The sequence below is a fragment of the Seriola aureovittata genome, chromosome 4 (assembly GCF_021018895.1).
Source record: "Seriola aureovittata isolate HTS-2021-v1 ecotype China chromosome 4, ASM2101889v1, whole genome shotgun sequence".
Classification (NCBI taxonomy): Eukaryota; Metazoa; Chordata; class Actinopteri; order Carangiformes; family Carangidae; genus Seriola; species Seriola aureovittata.
The window spans coordinates 31,703,898-31,730,618 of record NC_079367.1 but is presented as its reverse complement, the minus strand read 5'-3'; the positions used below and the strand labels follow the sequence as shown (position 1 = coordinate 31,730,618).

Below are 26,721 nucleotides of genomic sequence, written 5' to 3'. Positions count from 1 at the left end.
CACACACACACACACACACACACACACACACACACACACACAGAAGACTGAAGGCGCCTGTGTGTCTCTTCTCTTAACAGCACTACTGGAAATGTACACTCACTGTCAGTGTGTTTGTTTAGCCTGGACCACTGAGTGTGACTGTGAGTGTGTTTGTGTGTGTGTGTGTGTGTGTGTGTGTGTGTGTGTGTGTGTGTGTGTGTGTGTGTGTGTGTGTGTGCGTGCGTGTGTGTGTGTGTGTGTGTGTGTTAGTTGTGGTTTCACGTGGTGTGTAACCAGCTCTGTGACTGTATTAATGAATGGTTTTGACTCAGTATGTGTGTATGCTCATGTGCCTACTTTTCCATCTACATCTAACCTGTTTTCTGCCACCACCATGCTACAACACAGGTGTGTGTGTTTGTGTGTGTGTGTGTGTCCCTCTTTGGGTCAGTTGGGCCTCCTGACATTGTCTTGTCTCAGACAGAAACAGCGAGCAGTAGCTGTATGTGTGTGTGTGTGAGTGTGTGTGTGTGTGATTCAACATTTTTCTTGGACTTCATGGTTTGAATTGTGTTCATGTTTTGGTGTGCGACTCATGTAAAAACGTCTTTTCTGGAAACAAGTACGCCAAAGTACGCCAAATAATTATCTTCAGAATCAGAATCAGATCAGTGGAGGGCAGATCATCTCTGCCCTCCAGGTTCACGCTCTCCTCCTCAGCTCTGTGGCCAAACATGTTTCTGACACATCAGAAACTCACTAGACATTCATCCTTAAAACTGATCTCGTACAGTCTGAGATGAGTGTCTGCTGTCAGCACTGAGCTCTCATGCCAGAGAATCACATTCTTAGTGTTGAGCTTTTTCACTTTTCTGGTCTGACTGAAATCAGAGAAACTGTGTGAAACAGACTCAGGATCTGGCCCCATCCAAATGCACACAGGTTTTTTTTGTTAAAACAGTATTTTGGCCTTTTGTCCACATGTAAAATGTATTGTTGGTCACTGAGCTTTGCGAGTCCAGGGTGAAGACTGTTAAAAACTCAGTTTTTTGGTATATAACGTTATTGCTGTTTGTTCAGTGGAACCAGTGATACCTTTTTATGTCTCAGGCTACCAGAGAACACGATATCTCAGTAATGCCTTCACGGAACGTTTGGCACAAACAATTAATTGGACTTCAGATTTTAGTGGCTGAAGGTCAAAGGTCAAAGTCAAAGTGACCGCAGTTATGAGAAAATTTCACACAAATGTTTCATATTTTATATGACTCTGGATAAACAGGGATGTAACCTGAAACTAGTCTGAGTGGAGGAGGCAGACAACCATGAGGAGGTCATTTAGGTAATTCAGGCTTCTGATTCTATCAACAGTCTGTTTTGTATTTTTATGTGGACAGAGATTTTTTTTAAAACTAAAGGATTACAACCCCTGTTTTAATGAATATGTGTGGACCAGTCTTGGTTGCACTCTGTAGATAAGGAGTCGGCAAGTAAGTTTGGCCTTGGTCCAATTTTTTCCTACTCCATAAGTGGCCAGAACATAATCAAAGACTAACTGAAGAAATTGAAAATTAAAAAAAAAAAATTCAACAGGATCTTAATTTGTTAGTGTTCACATATGTGGCCCACAATCAGATATTATACATTCGACTGACCTGGTGTTATTTTTTGTATGTCACACATCGTATGTCTGAGGTTTTCAAAAACTTTGGAACTTGCTGTCAGAACTTTTCAGAATGAAAGCTCACAATAGCATGAAATAAAGCACTGCACTTTTATTTTGTAGATAAATTCGCTAAAGATGAAATTATTCTGTGGCTTACTATTATTGCCATGATGGAGATTTATTTTAATTTTAAGGTGCTGTGTGCTGACTACAGAGCAGCTGCAGCCTGATGTGACTGTGTCTGTTATTCACTGTCAACATGGACAAAAGTATAATAATCATTCTTCAAGTGTGGGGAGATTCTCTAAATGAAAATCAAATAATAATTAAATGTGGGACTGTCAATCCAACATTGTAAGATTTAAAAAACAATCTGATTCTCAAAGTAATGTGGCGGGACAGTTTTGGCCCACAGACCGCCAGCTGCCGACCACTGCTGTAGAGGCTGAGGTAATTCTGACAGACATGTTGAGTAGGTGGTGAGTGCACAGTACTATCATAGGTCAACACTAAGCTTTTATGCTAACTGATGTATTTAGTTTGACACTGTTGGGAGTCAACCCTTAAAATTACATCCTGCCTGTCTAAAAGTCCAGTGCATGTTGTCTGAAACACATGTACCCTTTTTGTGATGTGCATCAGTTTGAATATATGGTACTATTATCTTATTCAAGTTTAAATAAATAAATAATCTACTATGCACTGCATGCCTCACAAAGCTCAACAGACACACGAAATTTTAGTAACAACACAGAAAAGAAGAAAATTTGAGACTGTTCCTTTTAAATGGTTAGCTAATGTAATCAGAGAAACTGGGTGAAACTGGGACACAGGCTCTGTTACATTGTAGTGGATTAGGTGATGCTGACAGTCTTTATACTCACTAATGTTTGAAGCTCGACTCTGGCTTATGCTTAGGGCTGAGGCCTTTCTCTCTCTCTCTCAGTAATCTCATATAAACATGAACCCCCGATAGGAGCAGGGAGACTGTAAACACATAAACACACACACACACAGATAGTATAGAGTCGTTCCCAGGTTGTGTATTCTGGTTCTCATATTTTAGGACTGCTTGTGCTCTGCAGATCTACAGGCTGCTATTTTCTCTGTTTTACTCTTGTGTTCAAACCCAAAGACAATAAATACCAGGGGAGGCAGTGAGTGTAACGTCAACTGTAGGTGTCTGGACACAGCAGACTGTGTTTACGTTCATTACGCTCGTTCTCTTTTTTACCTGACAGCTGTTAGATACAGCATCTTAAGTAGTTCTCACGGATCTCTGATGCTTTCCATTCTCAGTTTGTGCTGCTTATTTTGAAAGGAAACATTTCAGCATAATCAGTGATTTGCTGTTAGCATTTAATTAGCATTTAATTACACAATAGATCTTTTGCTTTAATAGTGTTTTCTTTTCCTCATGTCCTCCTAAAGCTTGACTCAAAGCCACAATCTTTAAATCACTTCTTCACTGTGATATCAAAAAGCTAGATGGATGTACACATCCTGCATCACTTTTTGCAAAAAGGTAGCATACCAAGTCCAAGTAAAGTAAGAAATATGAGAGAAACATGGCTCTGTGATGCAATTGATAGCGCATTGGACTTCTAGACAGGAAAAGGTCAAGAAATTCAAAGGTTGTGGGTTCGTGTCCAACCAGAGTCGAATTACTTACATGTGACACATCACACACAAAAGCTAAATGTGTCTTAACTGGTTGAACATTACCTGCATTGAACCTTGATAAGAAAATAAGATGCATGTCATGTTCTACTTCTTCACTATTGTCCTGCAAATCTAGTTTTGATTGGTTACACAGCTCCAGAGAGATTTTATCAACCTAACAAATAGAAGAGAATGCAAATTGCATCAATAGGATAAACATAAATAAAGATAAAGACTTATGCAGGTCAGGTAACAGGATCAAGAAGAGGTTTCACGTTTGCCCCATGTTCAAAGACATATGTGAGGCTCTGTGGTGCAATGGACAGCACATTCAAAGGTTGTGGGTTTGAGTCTCACCAGAGTCGTTTGTGGCACATTGTCTGAACCTTGGCAAACACCAACCACATTAAGCCACATCTTAGCAAATTAATTCCACTCGACTTTTCAAACATGAGTCCTCATGTCAGTCTGCTGTATATGAAACTATACTTTTTAAAAATCCAGTTCTTAAATCGTTTTCTCTGTCTTTGAATGTGGAAACCCCTCAGCAGAAGCAGAGTATGCAGGTGTTTCCATACACAGCACAGGGATTTAAACCTGTAACCTGGAGACCTGCTCTGCATCTGGCTTGTATTACTGACACCAGTCAATCCCACTTCACCTCCACCCACCCGCCCACCAACCCAAGCACTTACCCCTCACCCCCCATCTCACCCATTTCTCTCAATCTTTTAGCATACAGCTGCAGAAACACTGGTTTATGCACAATGGCTAACCCTAATGACTAATAGGGTCAACCTGTTCTAATGTATCATTTACTTTGTATGAGGATGTTACCCTGCACTGGACACACACACACACACACACACACACACACACACACACACACACACACACATACACAGATGTATTAGAACAAGCCCACACCAAGTTTATAATAGTTTTGTATTTTTCATATTTACTTTTTTGAAAATGTTTAGTTTTAGTTTAGTTTTCATTTTTTTCAGTGTTAGTTCTAGTTTTTTGTAATATTAAGTTTTTGTCTGGGCGAGGAATCAAAAAGGTCAGAAAAAGTATAAAAACAAAATATCAAACCATTAATTGTGTTTACTGAGGAGAGATGAACAGCATCCATAAAAGATAATTATGATAGATGTGTGTTTGTGTCATTAACCAGAAACATTCCACTGGTTTCTATCCCAGAAAGGTTTAGTGAAAACTCTGAGTTTCTTAACAATGAAATGAGGGAAACTCTGGGTTCTGCTCCAGAAACTGAGATCACTTTATCTTTGCCAGGGTAACTGACTATGTGAAACTAACCTGCTCGCTGGCAAGTTTTCTTAAACGCCCCTGAGTTTCTGTCTGTCTCTGCCCCTCCGTTGGAAGAAGATTGAATCCCGATTGGACATTTGTTTGTAACCCAAGACCTCTTTTATGATCGAACAGTCAGTGTGAGGACATAGACAGATCTCTGGCATTCAGATATTACATATGGAGACTTCATCCTAAAATCAGGTTAAATCTGCACAGTCCATCTTTATAACACTCAGACTCTGTGGACATTAAGACACTTGTCAGATTGTCAATCAGTTCCTCTGCACTGAAACATTTACTTTACATTCGTCACTGTAAAAAAGAAAAGCTGTGTGAAACTTAGACACAGACTCTGATCAATGAAGAATCATTTATCATGTGCTGATTGGTCTCACTGATGAACAGTCCTACCATAGCTGTCATATCATGCTGTAGATGATGATACTTCTGAGTGAGGATGACAGTAATGCAGCTAAGAACACTTTAACATTTAAAATCTGGACTAAATGTAGTCTAAAAGTGAGGTATGGAACATATATTGCAGTCTGAAACTGTTTTAAGAGCATTTCAGTCACTGTATATTAATGTACTACATATATACAAATACAGTCATTGATGCTGTTAAGCAAGATTTTTAAATGTAGACATCTGAGAATTTACACTCAGTTTTAATCTCGATGCTTTTTCAACTGAAAATCACCAATCAGTGGGAGTTCATGGCTCATGGCTCGTTTTAAGATTCAGTTTTCATATACAGGCTGTTTACATTTCTCTATGGCCTGAACGCTTTGATACTTTCACAGTATTAATATAGAACCTAGATCTGCTTTTTAATAATAAAAAAACAAGGAGATGTAACTTTCTACAATATGAGCCCTTTAAGAGAACAGACCTCATTCTTGTCTTCCAGCCAAACATTACATACATCCTGACTCTTTATACACAAGAAAGGAAAGAATTCTTTAGTGACTGCCTCCCCTTACCCCCTCTCCTCTGTTAGACAAAGACATGTATAAAGTATTTCACCTCCTGCCTCTGTGTGTGTGTGTTGCTGTGTCTCTCTGTGCTACTGATGTGATTTTATGTTTTGACATTTTTTGTAAAAGAGAAGAACAAAGAGGAAGAGGACAGAGAGAAAAGCTGCACTGGGATGTTGTGTACCAGAATGAGACAGAGTCAGCATTGAAGTGGAAGCTAACATTTCTCACCCTGGTTTCTCCAGGTTTCTACTTCCTGTGACATCATCACACCATGCCTGAGGGGTCACGGCGTGGCAGCCAGCGATCGCCTAGTACCACAGGTAAAAGAGAAGGGGGTAAGTTAGCAGTTTTCATCAAACAAGCTCTGATAGATCTGTTGTCCACTACCTGCTCAGCAAACAGTCACATAGTGGAGCATTTAGCAGCTAGAGATCCAGATATGTCCCTCAGGAGTTGGTGGAGAGTTAGTGTCATCATAACACTGTAAGTGAATAATTCTGTATAAAGATGATTGTCAACAAATTGTGAATCTTTTTTGTCAAAGGTAAAGACTAATGTGGGTCAGGTAACAGGGTCAAGAAGAGTGGTTTGCCCCATGACAGACAGAATCCATGAGGTTCTGTGGTGCAATGGACTTCTAAGTTGGACTTCTATTCAAGTGTGAGAGAAAAGATTGTGGGTTTGAGTCCACAGTCGCCTGTCATTGTCTGACGTGCAGAAATGCACCTACTTTCAGAATTTTGTCAAACTTCTGCAGGTTGTGGGTTCATGAAACCTCATTAATGCCTTAACCATCAATGATGTGGCATTTCAGCACTTTTCCAATGTGGTGTCGCAAGATGAACCCAGAAACATGAGGGACTGTGAGAGCCAAGTATAACGTACTGTTTATTTTCTGCTATAAATTAATACTTCTGTATGAAGTTCTGTAAATGGGAATGGATTTATGAGTACAGATTTAATGAATGGAATTGTAAGAAATAGAATCATCAAAATTACAGAAAACTAGAGTCTCAAAAAGAAATTGAAATTTTCCATTGAGCAGAACTTTTAGCTCACAAGAACACAAGAAAAGTGGCACATAGGTTGTAGGTTTCAGTCCTATCAGTCTGTCAGTGCACGTCTTGCATCAGTTATATATATCATAGCAAACCAAGTCGAACTGAAGCAAGAAACATGGGTAAAACATGGCTCTGTGGCGCAATGGATAGCGTGTTGGACTTCTAGACAGTAACAGCACAAGTGATTCAGAGGTTGTGGATTTCAGTCCCTCCAGGGTCAAGCTCTTTACAGATGCAACATTCATTTACAGACAAAAGCTCTGTAGTCATGGTTTTATTCCACTGATGGAACATCACCGGCATTTCATTCTACCATCAAAATAAGGAAATAGTTGACATTCAAGCCATTGATAACTAACATTATGTCATCTCATCTTCAGTTTCATGTATATAATGTTCTTCAGTTCTCCTTGGATTTCTATATTTGAAGTCTCAATGGTGTCTGGAATTAGTGGACACTAATGTCCTCCAAAACTAGCTTTGATTGGTTAGACAGCTGCAGAGGGACCATATGAAACATATGGAAAGAACAGAAATGTAAATTTTTAATGTAGTTTTCTCTATTTCAAGTTCCAAATTGCAATTCATAAACAGGTTAAACATAAATAAAAATAAAGGCTGATGCAGGTCAAGAGAATTCAGGGTTTGCCCCATGTATTAGCCCATTAATTGCACTGAAGGACTGTAGTATCTTTAGTGCTAACCAAAAAGTAGTAATAAGATACTAACATCTAAGTAGGTCCGATGAGTGGTTGTCTTGAATAATTCAGGGAGTGAATTAATGTATGGTTGAACACTGACAATTTATTGCCTTACAACTTATACACAATACACAAATCAAAAGAAATAGTCCACTTTAGTTCACTTTAGTTCACTGATTGTTCCTTTAATCCACAGGTACTCCTTATGAGTTCAAAGTTGTTTCTTGTTGTATCTGTTCCAAGTGTCGAATAGTGTCACTACTATTACTACCAGGGTAGGATAATTAGTGTGTGTGGTCTTATCTGTAATCAGATGAAAGAATGTATCAAATCAAATCAGACGTCCTCCGAGGGCAGTGCCTAAGGTTGGCCAACACCGTTTCTCCAACCGTTCACAGGGTCACGAGCTGGGCTCACCATCTTTGATTCTTTAAATTCTATCTGGTCACAAAAAACAGCCTACACGGATAGTGCAGGACAATAAGTTATTTGGTTCTCTTCATGTGTCTAGGATGAGATCTCATTAAATTCTTTTCTCTCTCTCGAATATCGTACATCGTATAACCAACAATTAAGGATATACTTGTACTAATGACCATATTTTTACAACAACTGGTATTTTTAACATGAACAATTTACCATGAATTTCTTTAAAACAGATGTCTTTTTAACTTTAACAATAATTTATTTAGAACGAATTTTCCCTGTCACATCAACATTTGTATTCTTACAGTAACAGATTGCTTATTTTGAATTTCTTATGTCAAAACAATTAGTATTTTAACATTTAAAATAATTATTTGCTGTATTGTTAAATTTTTATGCACTATTTTACTATAATGTTAACTTAATCATGAAAATGAACTAAATGATCCTTTATGATTTGCTAAACATGTACATTTATTAACCAAAATCTGTTAAATTAGCATCTAATGGCATTACAAAACACTGAAGTGCATAACTACATTAAAACTTAATGATTTTAATGTTAAAAAAACGGTGCAATGGTCCTTTAAAGTTTTGACACGGTACTGGTCGCTACGTTAGCCAGAGCTGGCGATTAGCTTAGCCGTTAGTGGTTAGTGATTAGCAGCTAGCGATCTTTTCAGACTATAAATACAATGATACAGTTGCAAAAGCATGTAATAAACATTAGACCACATTTTCACAATCACCAGTTGGTTTTTATGAAAAGTATCTTGACTCAACAGTAAGTTTAATGCAGCCTCCTTTCACAGTGGCTAACAACAACAGACTAGCAGACAACGTGGTCACTCACCGGAGTTTCTCAACATTAATAACTTGACAGACGTTATCTCCCTCTCGCTCACAGTTGGACTTCTATTAAAAGAGCAACTTATAAGCATTGAAACATGGACATTAATCTGACTTTTATGACTATTTTGCTGTGTTTCCTACCAGGAAAAGCTCAGTTTTTGTTTACACATGTCTGCTGTTTTTTTTAGGAGTGCCGCTGAGGTAACAGGAAGAGCTCACATAGCCCCCTCAACATTACAGGTGCACAGTCTATATGTGTCCCCTTGCAGGAACAACATGTAACTACATATCTAAATCACATACTGTATATGGGTTTTGTAGCCCTATATTCCATGTGGGTTACAGTAATTTTAGAATCAGGGGAGGCTTCAGCAGGTTTAAGGGGTCACGTTGAAGGTGGCTTAAATGACAATCTTATATTGTACACAATTTCACTTTGGTGTATGATCTACTTTTCAGATGAATTGTACAGATTGCGTCATTAAGAAGTAATTTAGAGGTGCTATATTTAGATATTTAATTTCAAAAGTTCAATAGCTGCTAACCAGACCATTGACACAGCAAGCCTGCTAACTGCAGCTGGTAATAGCAATCCTTTTTCTGCTCTGCAGCCACAACAAGCTTGGCGTGGTAGCACCTGTACCAGTTCTCCACAGGAGCAGAACATGAACCACCATTACCAGCTGCAGTCCATCTGCAGGACACATGGATCAGGATGAGCCGTGGCTTGGTGGTCAGCAGTGACAGAAGTTTCATCTCAAAACACAGAAGTGTGAGACAGCATTGTTGGCAAAGAACAGCAGTGAGCAATCAACATTCGAAATAAGCGTCAAGGTGGCGGAAAGACACAAATCACAACTCACAGTCAGGACGTTCACAATAAAATCACAGTGGAAACAGGGTGCAGATCAATTGTGATTCAGGTCATATATTGCGATTCTACCCAAAAAGATTGTCACATGATCTGATCGCCCACCCCTAGGTCACAACACCTGATTCAAAATGGTAGCATACCAAGTCCCCAAGTGGTTTAGAGCCCCAGTAGGGTCAAATTGTCTATAGATGACACAATGATTTATAAACAAAAGCTCTGGGGTCATGGTGGTTCTCAACTTGTGGATCATTACCTGCATTTTATCCTGCTATGAACATAGCAAAACATCTAATCTCATTATTAAAATGAAAATGTATATTAACTTTAACATTAGTTGTAGTTAGGATTTTTCCTGTGAAGTTGGTTCCCATTCAGAGGCATTTTATCCAGATTTATTTCAGCTCCACTTTCTCTGAGCTGTTACTTCCTGTCACCAAACCAGCAGAGAGGCCATAGCAGTATGAAATGCTATTATACATATCAATAACACACACACACACACACACACACACACACACACACACACACAGGCACGTTGAGAGGCTCAGTAATGATGTGTAATTACACACAGCCACCATGCTGTTTAGTTGCTTTGCTGTTATATTGGCTTCCATAGTTAGAATTCACTACACACACACACACACACACACACACACACACACACACACACACACACACACACACACACACACACACACACACCTACACAGGAACATACCAGAGCATGTTACATTTCTGCACAGTCTAAAACAATCTGCAATTATAAAACAGGCAACAGATTTATACACAAACACAGTCTGTGCACACACCACTTATTGTTGCATTCACACACACACACCGATATACTCTGTGTGCAGGAAGTTGTGTGGTTGGTAGTGATTAAATGCAGCACTAAACAATGTTTCTGCTGTGACACGCACGCGCACACACACACACACACACACACACACACACACACACACACAGATCTGTTGATTATAACCATAGAAAAGATCGAAGCAGAAAATAGAGAGAACGCCCTTGATAAGCTTGCAGAGGAACAAGATGAATGATAGAATAGAAGCAGAGAGGAGGCGGAGAAAGGGAGGAGGGCACCAGGGGGATTGGGGTTGAGTGACAAAGGCATGGAGGGGCAAAAGAAATAAGGGAGGGGCAGACAAATATTTTTAGCTCCAGTTGTGATCTTGGCTGGTTTGTGAAGTCTCCCTGCTGCTAGGTTTCTGATAACAGTCAATAATATGTATCAGTCAACAAACCAGCACTTTGAGCTGGATTATACACTCTGACTGTTCACTGTTGATCACTTTATTTATGATGTTTTAGTCCTCAGACCTAAATCTCAAGGACTTTGTTGATAATATAAATCACTTATACTTTATGTAAGATTCCTCAGTACAGGCTGAATTTCAGATAAATGAACTGAAATCTGTGAATTCCTGGAAGGAAATTGATCTCAAGGCTGTTAGATCAGTTGGAAAATGATTACAAGGAATGTGAAGTACACTGAACGCAGAACAGGCAGATGGAACAGTGATGTAATATCAGCATGCTTAAGGGAGTTCACTTATGACAGTAGGAATGAATGTAAACATGAGCTATGATATGTGTGTTTTTGTTCCTAGTTTTAAATAGTATTTAGTACAGTGAAGGGGTCAGAGGTCATGTGTATAAACTGTAACATCAGTCCTCTTTACTTTAAACGATGATGTGAGAACACTCACTTCCTGTCTTTGTCTCTGGATTCATCATGTTCACAAGCAATATTTTTTAATGAATGAAGCTACGTTCATCAACAGCAGCAAAGACCGGGGTTCACATCCTAAGTCTGCATGTGGTTCGATGGTGCTTTTTACTCTTTCAACATTTAACTAAGAAAGCCATCCTTCCTAACTCTAATCATTGACTGTGAATGTAAAATGAATTAATTATAATGGTTTTTTTTCAAGGTTTCAATGTTGTGCACCAATACTGTACTGCAAGATAAGATATTGCAGGAAAAACCAATGAAATATGTTGTCAGTGAACATTTAGGAGATATGTTCATAAAAAAAATATTTTATTATTATTATTATTATTTAGTATTATTATTTTGTATCTAAAACTGCATTTGCTGCTACAAATGAATTGTATACAAAACTAATTTCTACTGGACACTATTGCACTGGCTAATAAGAAACTATTTTTTGAATCAGCTATGCTCATCTCAGGTGCTGATATTAATAGATTAGATAATAGATTAGTACATGATAATCAAGTAGGTAGTAAATCGATCATAAACCAGAAAATAGATGGATAATAACACAATGATAATATGGTGGATAAAAACCTGAGAGAATCTGTTTTAGTATGTTTTGTTCATAAGTTTAATATAGAGCATTAGCAGGCTGAGGGTAACACTTACATAAGTGTGCAGGTAGTCTGAAGTTTCACTGCTCACAGGTTTCATACTTAAAACTGTCTCATCTTTTAAACACAGTTTGTGAGTGTTTTAGTTTCTCCCACAGGGGGTCGAGCTATAATGCTGACTTTGAGCCTAAAGTTACATTCCCACTATTTAAACATCTGGTTTAAAGTTACGTCCCTCCTGTTTAAACATGTGGTCCAGGGTCTCATCAGCCCTCGTCTCCCTTTTTCTTCGTCACTCTCCTCTTCTTCATCTTTAGAAGGATCTGTTTTTTTGAACATGTGAAAGGGGCATGTTCAGGATACAATTGTATGTTGCTCCTAAATATATTTCATGATTATCTCTCTACAACAGGAGCTGGGCTGATGCAGCCAGTGTTCAGTAACGCCTGTCCAACAACATCATGACGTCTAATGAGGAGTCTTGTATAGGTTGAATGTTTACTGATGGTTTAAATAATTGACTAATAATCTGAATATGTAATTATTTATTGGAAAAGTTAAAATATTACATTCAAGGTTGGATGGTGGATCCACGTGGCCTGTACTAATTCTAGGTAACTCTTGGCTGTGTTCTGGTTTATAAACTGCCTGCAAGCCGGTTTCTCTACTTTTTACACTCACCCCTTTTTGTGGATGAAGAAAAAAACGCTCTGCATCATAATTCATGTTATAAAAATATGGAGTGCACTGTTTCCTAAAATAGTGGTGAATCTATTTCCAGATATTATTGCCTTGAAATCTGTACCAGTCAGTTAGAACATGAAGAAACCTTTAGGATGAGAAATGAAATGTCAGGAAATATAATATAATAATATAATATAAAAACATGATCAATTATGTGATCATGCTTCACACAATCACACCTTGTTTAATAGACCACAAAGTTTAATTTGTAAAAAAAAAAAAAAATTGAGTTAAAAGTTAGTGAAGTATTTTCAGTGGTCCATCTCAAACCAGCTGTGATTTGTTCTTGTTCTAAGAAACATGTTACATCACAGGCGAACACATAATGACAGCGAGGAGCTGCTCTCTTATTACTGTAATTACACACACACTGGAATCTACTCCACCTTATAGTTTCACAGCATGTATTTAAAGGGGAATTGCACCTTAAAATGACATCCATAGCTCCCTGACTTCTTGTAAAAAGACGGATGGTTTCACATAGGTTTGATATTCTGAAATGAGACTTCAGTCTTTCATTTAATGACTTTAATGGTGCCTAAATGACTCATCAATTGACTGATTAGTCCATGATCAGAAAATAACAGCATTTCTAGTTTAATCAGTTAAACTTAATTCATAAACCTATTTAAACTTCCTACTTTTTATAATTGATATTATACAATGGCTGTTTAAGTGTAGGGGCTTTATAGAACAAAATGGTAATTGACAAAGATCAAATAATGAAATACAGTTGTAGAAACTTAGTTTAAGGAACGAACAGACCAAAAAAAAAAAAAAAAAACTTAAGCAGCATTATTATATAATGACATTGTTAGTAAATGAATTCTCATCTCACCTTGAGTAAATAATAAGAATAAGTCATCAGAGGCATAGACTCTTTACAATGACTTCAATGCTTTGTGTCTTTTTCAAAGAATTGGATATTATCAGATGAAATAAAAGGCATCCTCCGTATAAAATGGTTCTCTGTTACAGATTCCATGTCTACATGGTACATGGAGATCAACCAGAGGCTTCATTTACCGGTTTACCCTTTAAAAGCTACCATAGTGCCCTTTATTTTTGCATCAGTGATCACTATGTGACCTCAGCTCTCAGAGGTCCGTCTCTCTGTGTGGATCATGTTTTAAGGTGGATGTCAACCTCAGAGTTACAGACCCACTGACTGTTACATAACTCAGAGACAGAGACATGTGTTTCCCCCTGATGTGGAGTTAAAGGTTCATGTTCCTGTCAGATTTTACAACACTCGAATATGAAAATGAGTGGGTGGTGTCGTGTTTGAAGATTCCCCACGTGTTCAAGGACAGTGGAGGTAAAACCAGGCTTACAGACCAAAGAAAAGATGAAAGAGCTCCTCATGGAGCGCTCCGGGGTTCATTAATGTTGTGAGGATGAAACTGATGTCAAACTGACTCTTAACATCCATTTTCAATGTAAATTGCAAACATCTACATATTCAAATAAAAATAACTTATAACTGAAGAACTGTGAGGCTAAAATGCATTTGTAAGACATTATTTGAAAAATAACATCTTTTAGTTTCTGCTAATGTTCTTATTTAGCACGAGACTAACCCCCAACCTAAACTACATCAGCTCATACATGGTACTTTTTTGTATTTCTTTGTCATATTTGTCATAACTACCACTAGGCAGTGGTGGGCTGTCAGGGCCAGCAAGGCCTTCTCTGCTGGCCTAACATAACCAGAAATGATGATCATAATTATGATAAAAGTTAATTCAATTTTTAATTTACTTTCCCTAAATATATAAAAGTAATCTTCATATTCTCTTCATGTCATATTATGCTCCTTCCAGTGTTGTTGTTTTTAGGTTAGAGTTTTTCTCCAATCAGAATTCAGCTAGCTTGTGTTGCCACGCTGTATGAAATCTGCCCGAGGCCTTCAGAATCAACAATGCGGGCGTCTGTGCACTGTAAGTGAACGGGCACATACAGTTGATAGATAGTTGCGATAGCCAATCAGATCACGAGTTGTTGACAGTAAGGCCTTCTAGCTGGCCTCACGTTGAACATGACATGTACGTGTCCTGTGATTGGATACTCACTTGTGAGAGCCGGCAGGGCTATGCAGATCAACCGAGCCGCATCGGAGCCACACCCAGGGACCGTTAGCAGAGAAATCTAGTATATCTACTTGCTTTTTTAACCCACAATGGCCGAAGGAGGGCAAAACGTCGATTTGGTTGCAGATATACTTGCAAGGCCATTTTCAAGACGGACCTTTCAAGAGAAGCTAGATCTCGTGAGACGAGGTCGGCCGACCCCTGAACTAGCTAACCTGTCCCAGGCGGGGAAAGGGTTTGTCCGCCACCTCCAATCAAGCAACTATGAGCGGTACCCCTGGCTTACGGCTTCCGATGGGCGCTGCAAATTGTTTTGCTGGGAATGCCTTTTGTTTGCAAAGGGTCGAGTTGTTGTGTGGAGCTACACTGGATTTGTGAACTTATATTGTTTAACCAAGGCAGCAACGAGACACCAAAGCACGACTGGACACTTGCAAGCTACAGTGCTTTTAAAAACTTTTGGGGACACCCGAGTGGATACACAGCTCAACGAACAGGTGCGTAGGGAAACAGAGCTGCACAATGAAATGGTGAAGAAAAACAGCCAAACTGTGACCGTTTTGTTGGTGTCTTTCTGATATTAAACTGCGATTTTGCAATTTAGTGTACAATCTTGTTAAAGCTTGCCTATTCTTTGTGGACTTATTAAAACTTTTTGGACAGATAATTTTAAATACCCTTTTATTTTTAAGTTTTGACAGTAACATGTAGAGATATGTTTTAATTGCTGATGCGGGTTTATTGATTTTTAAATGCGCCGGAAAATAGACAGATTTGTACACAATTGAGGGGATACAATGCCCAGTAGTGCTGAAGTGTGTTTCTGTATACTATTTCTCCAGCTGTGGTGTCATAAATGATGGTATTATGAGAGGTATTTATTGAAGTCGGACTAAGTAGGACATCACTGAAGGCCTAGGTGTGAAATGCACAGCCTGCCACTGCCACTAGGATATACGTCAAACAAGAATTACTATATGAACATCATCATATCCCTTCTACATCTTGTCAAAAATACCTGTGAAGTTTCAGGCCTCTGGGCCTAATATCTCTATGGACTTTTTAGTTAGTTTTTTCACTTTTTTTTTTAAAGCTCTCTAAAAGGAAAACTGTGTAGATATGTGCTTTAACTCTTTAATCTGAAACAGAAGAAAACACCCTGAAGTGTTAAGATGCCTAAAAAACCTTCATTCAAAACAGAGCTGCTCCTTGTTTTTCTCATACATTTCCTCCTACATCCTCTCAGCTGTGAGGTGGGACATTTCACATCTCTCTCAGCAAATCAGCATCAGCTCAGAAGTGCCCGACCATCCTTGTCTGTTCTGAATATGAATAATGAAGGAATGGACAGACGGTAGGACTTCTAGACCTCCTCATAGGTAGAGAGTCACCACAGCCTCGCTGGTTTGACTGGTTTATGATGCTGCTAGATATTAATTAATAATAATCATGTAGTCATGGTTACTGAAAAATGAATGGGATATTTGAATTGTCGAGACTAACCAGGTATAGCATAGGGTTGTGTGGATGGACTATATTGGTGATCGACAATCATCAGAACGATTGGCAATAGCTTGTGCCTCTGCAAATGTCAAGATAATATTTGACTTGTTTTCCCATTAATGTAGTAACTTTTTACTTTTAGTATTAAATTAATATTAAATCTAATTTGCCCTGCCACAGTTTCACGTATATAACTGCATGTAACCACTGCTTGCAACACACATTCACACACAAGCTCCGACCAGCTGTCTGTAATCAAGCGTTGCTGGACTTTGATTTGAGAGCGGACAGACAGACAAAACACGTCATTTAGTTTAGTGTATCAGTCAGTGAAAGAGACACATTATTTGTGATGAAAGGCGTGAACACTGATAAGTCACCAAAGTAACCAGGTCAGAAAAACTTAGTAGGAATCTAAATCTACCTTCATTTGGATGTGATTTAAATTACAGGGGCAGGTGGGACGTTACATATTCACTGAAGATCCTCCTCAGGGAGCCACTGCAGAGTTGAGGGGGAGGCAAAGAAACTGTGTACTGTTCTCCTTGTCAAAGTCACAACTCAGTCAAATGTGAACAGAAAGACATGAAACACATACTGATGTCATATCAATATCTCTGATTATTCTTCCAGAATACACCTCCAGAAATCCTTAGGAATTACACAGAGAAAGGGTGTTTCCTTCAGTCCAGTGACAGTGTCTGTACATCCATGGGTACACTGCAAACAGTAGCTGATAATAGGAAATTCAGCATGCTTTCAATGGGGACAAAATGTAAACATATACAGGTTACAAACATGGGGCAAAGATAATAGGAGTATCAACCTATATGTCATTACTAGAGCAGATCTGATTAACTTACTATGGTGGATGTGAAAAATTAGACATTGGAAACAGCTCCAGATGACCACAGCCACCACTGACCACTGAAGGTGATATGAAAATCATCCCACCTCCCACAGAAATAATAAATCCATTTACTTGAGGACATGAGACATCTGAGTCTGGACTGAAGACATCTGTGAACGATCCATTCACTCTGTGTGTGTGTGTGTGTGTGTGTGTGTGTGTGTGTGTGTGTGTGTGTGTGAGAGAGTGAGTGAGTGAGTGAGTGAGTGAGTGAGAGTGAGAGTGAGAGTGAGTGAGTGAGTGAGTGAGTGAGTGAGTGAGTGAGTGAGTGAGTGAGTGAGTGAGAGTGAGAGTGAGAGTGAGTGAGTGAGTGAGTGAGTGAGTGAGTGAGTGAGTATACAATAAAGACAGAGACACATGTTCGGCAAACCACATCCTGTATTTCAAGTCAAATACACAGGTTTCACCTTTGCTGGGGACACACACACACACACACACACACACACAACACACACACACACACACATACACAGTCAATAACAGGAAATCCAACGAGTAGAGAAACAGTGTTTACAGACTGACTGTAGCTGACAGACTTCAGTCAGTGTCTAACAGTGAAGTGTTGTCGTTATAATCACTGGTTTAAACACACAGACAGACATGTGGATTGACTGACACAGACACACGAACAAACACACTCACAGAAACCCAGCAAACTGTAAGTAACTGTACTCTCAGATTTCTGATGTGTGTATATGTTTATGCTTTATGATCTGCTGGTTTTGGTTCAGATTGTCTGGTTGGTCGGTGTGTTGCAGGACTTGTTGATTTGATCTGTTGATTATGTATTTTTACAATGAATATGTAGAGTTAATTTGTTGCCATGTTCAAAACAGAAATCTTCCTCATACGAGCTTATTAGTGACTCAGCTTTGGATTTAATCTGTTGATTCAAGAAATTCTCACATGAAGCAAATGAATCATTTGAAGTGGTTACGGAGCCAAAAAGGATTCTCTTCCTGTGATCAGCAGTCAGTCAGTCAGTCAGTTAGTCAGTCAGTCAGTCAATTCAGATTCAATTATTTTGAAACATTTTGCAGCAGATTCACAGGAACAAACATCGGTGCAGAAGCATGTGTGTGTTTGTGTTTTTTGCATAGTAGTGATGTGAACAGTACAATACAGACTGTGGCATTAATTTTAACACAAAACTGTGGTATTTGGACAAATCTTCAAACTTTGTTGTTGCTTGCTCTTTCTGTCTTTTTTAACTAGCATTAGGCTCATTTTCCTTCTGAGTACTCACATTAATATCTGATCTATCTGACTCTGATCTGACTGATTAATCTTTAGAGTTTATTTCTCACTTTCTTCTCTGATTTTCTTTGCCTCTTTATGTGTTTTCCTCTCTCTCTCTCTCTCTCTCTCTCTCTCTCTCTCTCTCTCTCTCGGTTGTGAGCACACCATTTCTCTCTTAGCTGATATGATGATGATGTGATGAAGTCGGCACTCACCCATGTCAGAGCCGTTTATAACACACTGAGTCATGGTGGATTTTGTCTTGGATCAGAGCCAGACCTGAAAAGAGATGGAGCAAGGGGGTGGGAGGTGTGTGTATATAAGAAAGAGAAAATTGCAGTGATCTCAGCAGGGATAAGGAAACTGTGGAGCCCCTTTCATACAGGCACCTCATTATGAAGTCAGTCTGTTATTTCATGATTTGAAATTTATGTGTGGACTACAGAAACACAGTGTTAAACACAGTTAAATGCTCTTTTGTTATGTTTTGATCATGACTGATCAGGATTTGATCACTTTCCAAGTATCCACAGTGTCACAGGTGCAGGAGCATTAGAGGAAGTGACTGATATTTTAATTTCAAAATGTCCACAACTATGTTTTCCTGTGTTACATGACGGCTTGATACAGTCGTTTCAGCTCATTCAGGTTCAGTGTTTCTGCGTCGTGCATTGTAGAGAAAGAGACAGGAAGTATGAATGAAACCAGGCAAACACATACACGCACACACACACGCACACACACACACACACACACACACACACACACACACCACACACACACTCACTCACACACACCCCGACTCACTCACCCTTTTGCAAAAATGTCGACTCAGAACTGAAGCATGTGTGAATGCCATGGCTAAATAAGGTTGTAACTGCTGCTGCTCAGTGTGTGTGTGTGTGTGTGTGTGTGTGTGTGTGTGTGTGTGTGTGTGTGTGTGTGTGTGTGTGTGTTATGCATCACTTGAGCCGTTGAAACAAATAAAAACTTCACAGTTTGGTTGTACTGTAAATTCTATATGGACATTTGAAGTAAGATACAAGATTAGACATTCTACCTCACTAAATTAGTGTAGTTAAATTATCTTTCAGCAAAAGCAACAGCATTGTTTTAATGTTAATGTAAACTGAGACATGATACTGTGATGTGCTAATTTTAGCTAGCTAAAAAAAACTGCATTCATGTTGCGTTCCCACGACTTTGTTATAACACTCTTTTAAACGTCAGGAAAATGGAACTGGAAAAAGTCTCAAAATGATTTTTTACTTCCTTGACATTTGCTAACATTTTGACACTTTGAGGCAGAATAAAGATGTTGACATACCTTACTCAATGGAGTTAGCCTTATCAATGCAGCTCTGGACATCTGTGACAGAAGGCTGAGCAGGTCGTAGTGAGGCTGTGCTGTTGTGGCGACAGAAACTGGTTGGAAAATGTGCTGCAAAGTCGAAATCAACATAAATTAAATGCAAACTGCAAAAACAGCCCTAACCCTTTAGCAAGATGTTGTTATGTCTGTTAGTTTTTAAATCTTCGATCCCACACTTTTCTTTCACTTTCCCAAGATGCTCAGTTGTTTACAGTAAAGTTTACTGCAAATTCCTGTCGATATTGGCATTCTCTGAAAGTGTTGTAATCATATTTTTTTGCATCTCAGTTTACAGTATGGTAGTTTACTTTATGGCACTTTACATTAATACAGAATAATACAGTTCAGATTTCACTGTAAATTTACATCAAAAGTTGACAGTGTAAGTTTGGTAAATAGAGTTAACAGTGTTGTAAAACTCTGCTGTGATAGCAGTAATTGATGCGTTGACATTATGCTGGAGTTAAACTTCCTGGTTCTGTACATCTGATGTTACTAACATCTTGATATACATAGATAGATAGCTGGATACTTTATTTATCCCCTAGGGGAAATTCATGTGTCCATTAGCTCATTGTTGATAATAATAATAATAATAATAATAATAATAATAAAACAGTTAATAATAAATAAACAGTAATGTACAATAATTTGTCCAATATGTATGTTATATTGTTATTAAGTCAAATGTTTCCTGTTTTTGGATGCTTGCATATTTGCAGTCAAGTTTCATCTGTGAGTTTTATTCAAAAAAAGAATGAAAGTGTCCTAATTGATAAAACTAGAATCACCTCCTGGTGGTTGTCCAACTCCACCACTCAGTAGTTTCAGGTTACATCCCTGTTCATCCAGAGTCATATAAAATATAAACCATTTTTGTGAAATTCTGTCTTAATTGCTGTGAAGTCTTGAGTACTGGCTAAAAAGGGTATTGTGAAGTCACTGTGACATTGACCTTTAACCTTTGACCACCAAAATCTAATCAGTTCATCCTTGAGTCCCAGTGAATGTTTAATTTAAAGAAATTCCTTCAAGGTGTTATGGAGATATAGCATTCCCAAGGCCAAAACTGTGTTCTGTGAGGTCACCATGACCTTGACCTTTGATCACAAAAATCGAATCACTTTGTCCTTGACTCCAAGTTAACATTTGTGTCAAATCTGAAGGGATTCCCTTGAGGAGTTCTTGAGATATTGCGTTCACAAGGCCAAAATCATGTTGTTAGGTAACCGTGACCTTGACCTTTGACCACCAAAATCTAATCAAATCATCCTTGAGATGCAAGTGAGTGTTTGTGCCAAATTTGAAGAAGTTTCTTCAAGGTGTTATTTAGATATGCTAACTTAATTTGAGCCGGCTCCTGTTTCATCTGATAGATGAATGGAGCATCATGACTTATGTTTATGTGAACATGTGACGACAGGTTTCAACAGTTGAGGATTGTTGGGTTTAATCTTTCAGTGAAGTTTACAAAGAGCCAAAAACCTTCTCAGAAAATATGTTGGTCGTTTTCCAAATGAAACATCACCTCTTCAGTACAACAACTTTTGAAACCACACGTCCACACTGCGTTCACAATGTGGACATACCACATGTATGAGGAGGTTAACTACTTTACAATACTGTTGGCAGCTGTTCCAGCTGTTCCTGTAAGAACCTGCAGTTCTGTTATAAAGCTGTCCAAGTACTAAAAAGTCACTTAAATGGTAAAGATGGAGGGTCTTATAGGTGTATGTAGGAAATTCCTCCTGCCAGGACGTCTGGAATTCAAACACTAAACTTTAAATACTTCTCCATCTCAGGAGAAGGAGAGGTGTGTTGTTGTCTGGGTGGAAACTGGAAATGATTACAGGCTGTCATGAAGTGATGACGAAAGGAAAAGATAAATTGTTAAATATGTGTCAAGGTGTTTTATTAGAGAACAATGAGAGAACTGAAACTGTCCTTGTGGTCTTTAAAGACCTGAGTGCAGTCAGTGAGGTGGATTGGTCTGGTACCATCCCTCTAGTCAAGAGTCCACAACCCAAAGTTACCACACAAATGGATCAGGTGTTATTTGTCAAGACATAGTGCCAGTCCCTCATGTCTGTCCCTCCCATTCTCGTGGACAAGACAGCTCAGTAATGCCATGATGGAACTTCTTCATATTTGGCACAAACATTCACTAGGACTCAAAGATGAACAGATTAGATTTTGGTGGTCAAAGGTCAAGATCACGGTGACCTCCACCAAATTTGGTAAAAAGTTCACTTGACTCAAGGAAGAACTGAATTCATTTGACCACCAAAGAATTTTGGTGGTCAAATGTCAATGGTCAAGGTCAGTGACTTCACATAGCATTTATTACACAGAATTTCACACAAATGGTTCATATTCTATGAGTGGATAAACAGGGATGTAACATGAAACTAGTCTGAGTGGAGGAGGCAGACAACCACGAGGAGGTAATTCTAGTCTGTATTATTGTTTGTTGCTTTTGCTCTGTCACTTTAAAGTCAGTGTCAGTGCAGCTGTTCATATCACATCTGGAGTAACCCTGTAGAAGTCAGTTCAGATGCTGTTACAGTTGGGAGGAGTAAAGATCATGTCTGCATCTGAGAAAAAGCTTTTAAATCTTTTCATGTGTAGATGTAATGTAGATAGAAACTGGATCTCAGTTAATCTTCAACTCAATGTAATTATATGTTTTCAACATCTGGAGGAAGTAAGTAACTGTGAATACGTTTGGGCTCTTACAGGTGTTGGTAGGTCTACGGACAGAACCAGGCTAGCTGTTTCCCCCTGCTTCCAGTCTTTATGCTAAGCTAGGCTAGCCACATCCTAACTCCAGCTGTGTACTGTAAACACACACACAGGAGATTGATTTTGATCTTCTCACCTCACTCGCGAGAGAAAGAAAATTAGGGTAAATGGTGAACTATAACTTTAAGAGGGAGAGCTGCTATACTTGCAGCTATGCTTTGTCTAAAACTCACTGAAGAGAAAGCAAAGTGATGATTAATGATTTAACTTGTTGGCCTGTTGTGTTTCAGAGTTTTAAAGACAAAACATAACAAATAAAATTCATCAGAGCTCATGTGGAAAATGGAAAATGTACTCTCTTCATTTTGCATATCATTTGCACAAAAACAGAAGAAGCAAAGGGAAGAATCAACATTGTGTCAGTCAGTGGTGATCTGATGCTCTGCGCTGCAGCAGACACACTTCCTGTTTACTCTGACAGATGACAACTTTACACTCCAGTTTTGTACTTTCTCCATTTAATGTTCAGAAAATGATTGACTTCTTTCTGCCCGCTGAGCAGGGTTACCTGGGAGACGGTGTGATTGGCAGGTAGGCAGCTGCATTGGGAGAGTGGAATGTCTGCAATATGAGGCAGGACAAACACACACACGCACAGACTGACACAGAGAGAGAGAGTTTGTATTGTCAACCAGCAGGTTTTGGGAAGCAGTTTAGCTGTGTAAGTCAAAAAACACACTGCATTTTAATCTGTAAATATTTGCACACAAAGTTTGATACACGACTATCAGACTGTATTAGATGTTCAGAGGGAAAATCTGCTGGATTAGGACTGATTTATCAATCAATTGATTTATTCCTCTCTCGGTTAGCATGTAAGCCAAGATAAAAGCTGATGATTAGTTGTTTTTTTTGTTCTCGTGTACAGTTTATGTTTCTGCATTGAAGCGAGGGCTTCACGGTCCTGGATGAAAAGACTCAAAGTTTCCTGTCATAGTTTGTTTCACAGCTCTCTGTTTAACAAGCTCCATGTTGTTTCCACATCATCGTACAATGTGACTCACGTCAGTTTTGCGCGACAAAAAAGGATAAGGCTGAGTCTGTTTTACCTTAAAACAAATGTTTTTCTGTGTGTGTGTGTGTGTGTGTGTGTGTGTGTGTGTTTGTGATCCACACCACACACATGTTGATAGACTTTTCAGAATCTTAACTAAACATTATAAACTGTTTAGTCTAATATGATGATTCATACCAAAGCAAATGTGTGCCAATGTGTTTGTGACCAAAACAAGAATATTGTTGGTGTTAAGAAAATCATCAGATGTGTAAAAATGTTTTAATGAAAGAGGAGAGATGGGTGAATGTACTTTAGTGAATATGTGCTGTATCTGTATAATGTGCAGTGTCTAATTTTCATGGAGGTAACAGACAGATGTTTGTGTGCTTGTGGATGGCTTCTGGCCCTTAGTTACTTCTTCATTTTGTATTTTGACGTTTCAGATGGTTTGTTGCAATTAATCTTGCAGAACTCTTCTTACACACTTGTGTGTGATCACTGTCTTTGCACCCCAAAACATTTCCACAAAAATGAACAAGACTTAATTTCGGGTGGAACAAAACCAAGCGGCAAAAATGAAGCCAACATAGAAGAGCTAAAACCTGCAGTTCCTCTAATGACCACTAGAATCTGGCTCCAACAGTGAGTCAATCCCCATAGACTCCCATGTTAAAATGTCCAACTTTACAGCAGAGATGAACATGTTTACAGCCTGGTACAAAAACACTTTAGGTCTTTAGAGCTAATTTCCTCCTTCATGACAACTGTTTATAAAACTCACCTGTTTACATTTCATTAAGACTTAAAATTATGTATAATTGAGGGCGTGGCCTCTTTGAGTGACAGTAGGGTGAGAGCATGCTTGCCACAAAACCCCATGCACAGAATTCTCAACTCCACACACGCCCGGCCTCTTTGACCATTTTTGGATTAGTCAGACACTGCCAAGATGTCATTGGTGGAACAGCTCACTCTGAGATTCAAAACCACTCTTCAGAAACCTGTGGTTGACGTCATCGAGGCTACGTCCATCTTTATTTACAGTCTATGAGCACAACATTAGCAGGAATGTACTTCATGAACATGAACATTGCCACATGGATACAAACAAAAACCTGTAACAGTTACTGCAGGTGTCGTCCACCTCTGCCTCGTCAATGGTCTAAATAGCTGAAGTGATGATGCACATTTTGTCTGGATTGTTTGTCTAGTTTGATGTTTTTTTTCTTTACTGGGACAATGGTTTGATCGTTTTTAACAGATAACTCTATATGTACTGATCACACTGTTTGAGTAGATTAAACTGGACCATGGCGCTGATGTTGTCTGATTCATTAGTTTAACAACATTAACTGGTTTCTCTCCATCCATTCTTGATGTTTTCACTGGATAAAATCAGCTGATGGACTAATTTGTCTTTGTGTCTGTCTCTCTCCAGCCGCCAAGCGTCCCTCCTCAGTCTCATCTCTGAGTGGGATTGTAAGTAGGATGATGTCATCTGGTGAACGAGGAGCCTCGTCCTCCTCCTGCACCTCCGTCAACACCGTATGCTCGGATGGCGAACGCCCCACCTCCCTCTCTCTCTCCTCCTCTGCCTCCTCAGTCTCCCTGCAGGATGCCTCCCACTCCTCTTCTTCCTCCTCCTCCTCTTCTTCACTGCCGTATGGCGCAGTGCCGACCTACAATGCCTCCTCGTCATCCTCATCATCCTCCACGCCAAAGAGGAATGGCTCAGACATCAGCCTTGACCTCACTCCCCTCGTCACACCACATGGCGGAGGAGGGATTCCTCTGGGAGGAGGAGGTGGTGTTTGTGTTGCCAGGGTGACAGGAGGAGGACACCCCGCTGAAGGACATGTAGCCAATGCGATGGCTGTGGCGACGGTGGCTAGGCCCAGGCAGCTTTCACGGCTGGAGAGAGTGGTGATGGAGATCGTAGAGACTGAACAAGCCTACGTCAGAGATCTGAAGAACATCGTGGAGGTAAGACCCAGAACCACTGATCTGCTGCGGGACATCATGTTTTCAGTGCTCTGTTTGAGATTTTGAACATTTTCAATCATCCCACAATTTTTAGATGCAGTATTTTTGACAAGGATTCAGTTACTCCCTTAGATCTTTACGAGCTTTAAAACAGCATGTAGACCTTCATGTTTGACAATGAAACGAAACCACTTTATTTTACATCTCCTGATAATTTCCTAGATTCCTACATCAAATTGAGCCTCTGTGTGAGATGCTTCGATTGGTGATTGTGTGTTTTTAAAACTTATTTCAGGGCTGCAGCTAACTGTTGCTGGCTCGAGCAAAGTGTAGCCACGGTGTTTCTGGTGTAATAGCACTGTGCTGGACAGGTGACAGGTGTGTTTACATCAATGGCAATAAAAATATCTCTGTCAGGTGTCTATTTCTGCTGGGACAAACTTGTGAAAAATAGGCGAGAGGCTGAGAGACCACAGCCATTTTTTTCTAAATCAGATTTTTTATTTTATTGTTTCACTCTTCACTGAATTTCCAAAGTAAAACATACTTGTAACTGTTGAATTCTTCCACTAGACAAACAATTTTCTGTTCATTTTCATTGTACCCCAGTCCAGCTTAAGAACTAAGAAATAAATTGCCGTGTGAAACAGATGAATTCAGACTCAGTCTATCTGAAGTCTAATTATTTGTTCTTTTGAAGATACAGTCAAAGTCTGTCTTTCTGAAACCGGCTTTGTGACCACTCACAGCCTCTGATAAACTATCTGTGACTGGAGGCCTCAGCTGTCCTTGGTGTCCACAGTAAGGCCTGTGACTTTGGTTGGAGATTATGTGAAGGAGGTGATCTGTTGAACTCTGCACACCAGCAGACCTCAGCTCTGTGGTAACATGTACAGTTCAAGTTGTTACCACATTGTATTTGATTGGTCGTCCTTGATACTGTGGCCATGTCTGTGTATTTTAAGGTCTTGGTTCCCCGTTAAAAGCCCGTCAGCCAATCACGATGCAGCTGTGGTAACCGTAGGAAACAAACAGAAACATGGTGCAGAGGCCACAGTACAGCTGTATGTGTGTGTATGTATGTGTGTGTGTGTGTGTGTGTGTGTGTGTGTGTGTGTGCAGGAAGAGCTGGCTGTAGCCTAGATTTACTGGCCAGGTGTGAATTCCTTCGGGCCAGTTTACCTGCTGCTGGCCTCCACACACACATATATATATAT

The 26,721-nt window shown here is 39.3% G+C and overlaps 1 protein-coding gene across 6 annotated transcripts in view; it reads left to right on the top strand.

Moving 5' to 3' along the window:
• The window catches only part of plekhg2 (pleckstrin homology domain containing, family G (with RhoGef domain) member 2), a 126,285-nt gene that overhangs the window by 13,143 nt on the left and 86,421 nt on the right, over positions 1-26,721 (top strand). For 4 of the 6 annotated variants that reach the window (XM_056374976.1, XM_056374973.1, XM_056374975.1 and 1 more), the window contains exons 2-3: positions 5,847-5,939; positions 24,960-25,504. In XM_056374976.1, coding sequence (XP_056230951.1) covers positions 5,876-5,939; positions 24,960-25,504 — 609 coding nt within the window. In that variant the 5' untranslated portion in view covers positions 5,847-5,875. Of the gene's footprint in view, positions 1-5,846; positions 5,940-17,633; positions 17,770-24,959; positions 25,505-26,721 lie in introns of those variants that run through there. The other 2 variants (XM_056374974.1, XM_056374977.1) reach the window with 2 other exon arrangements.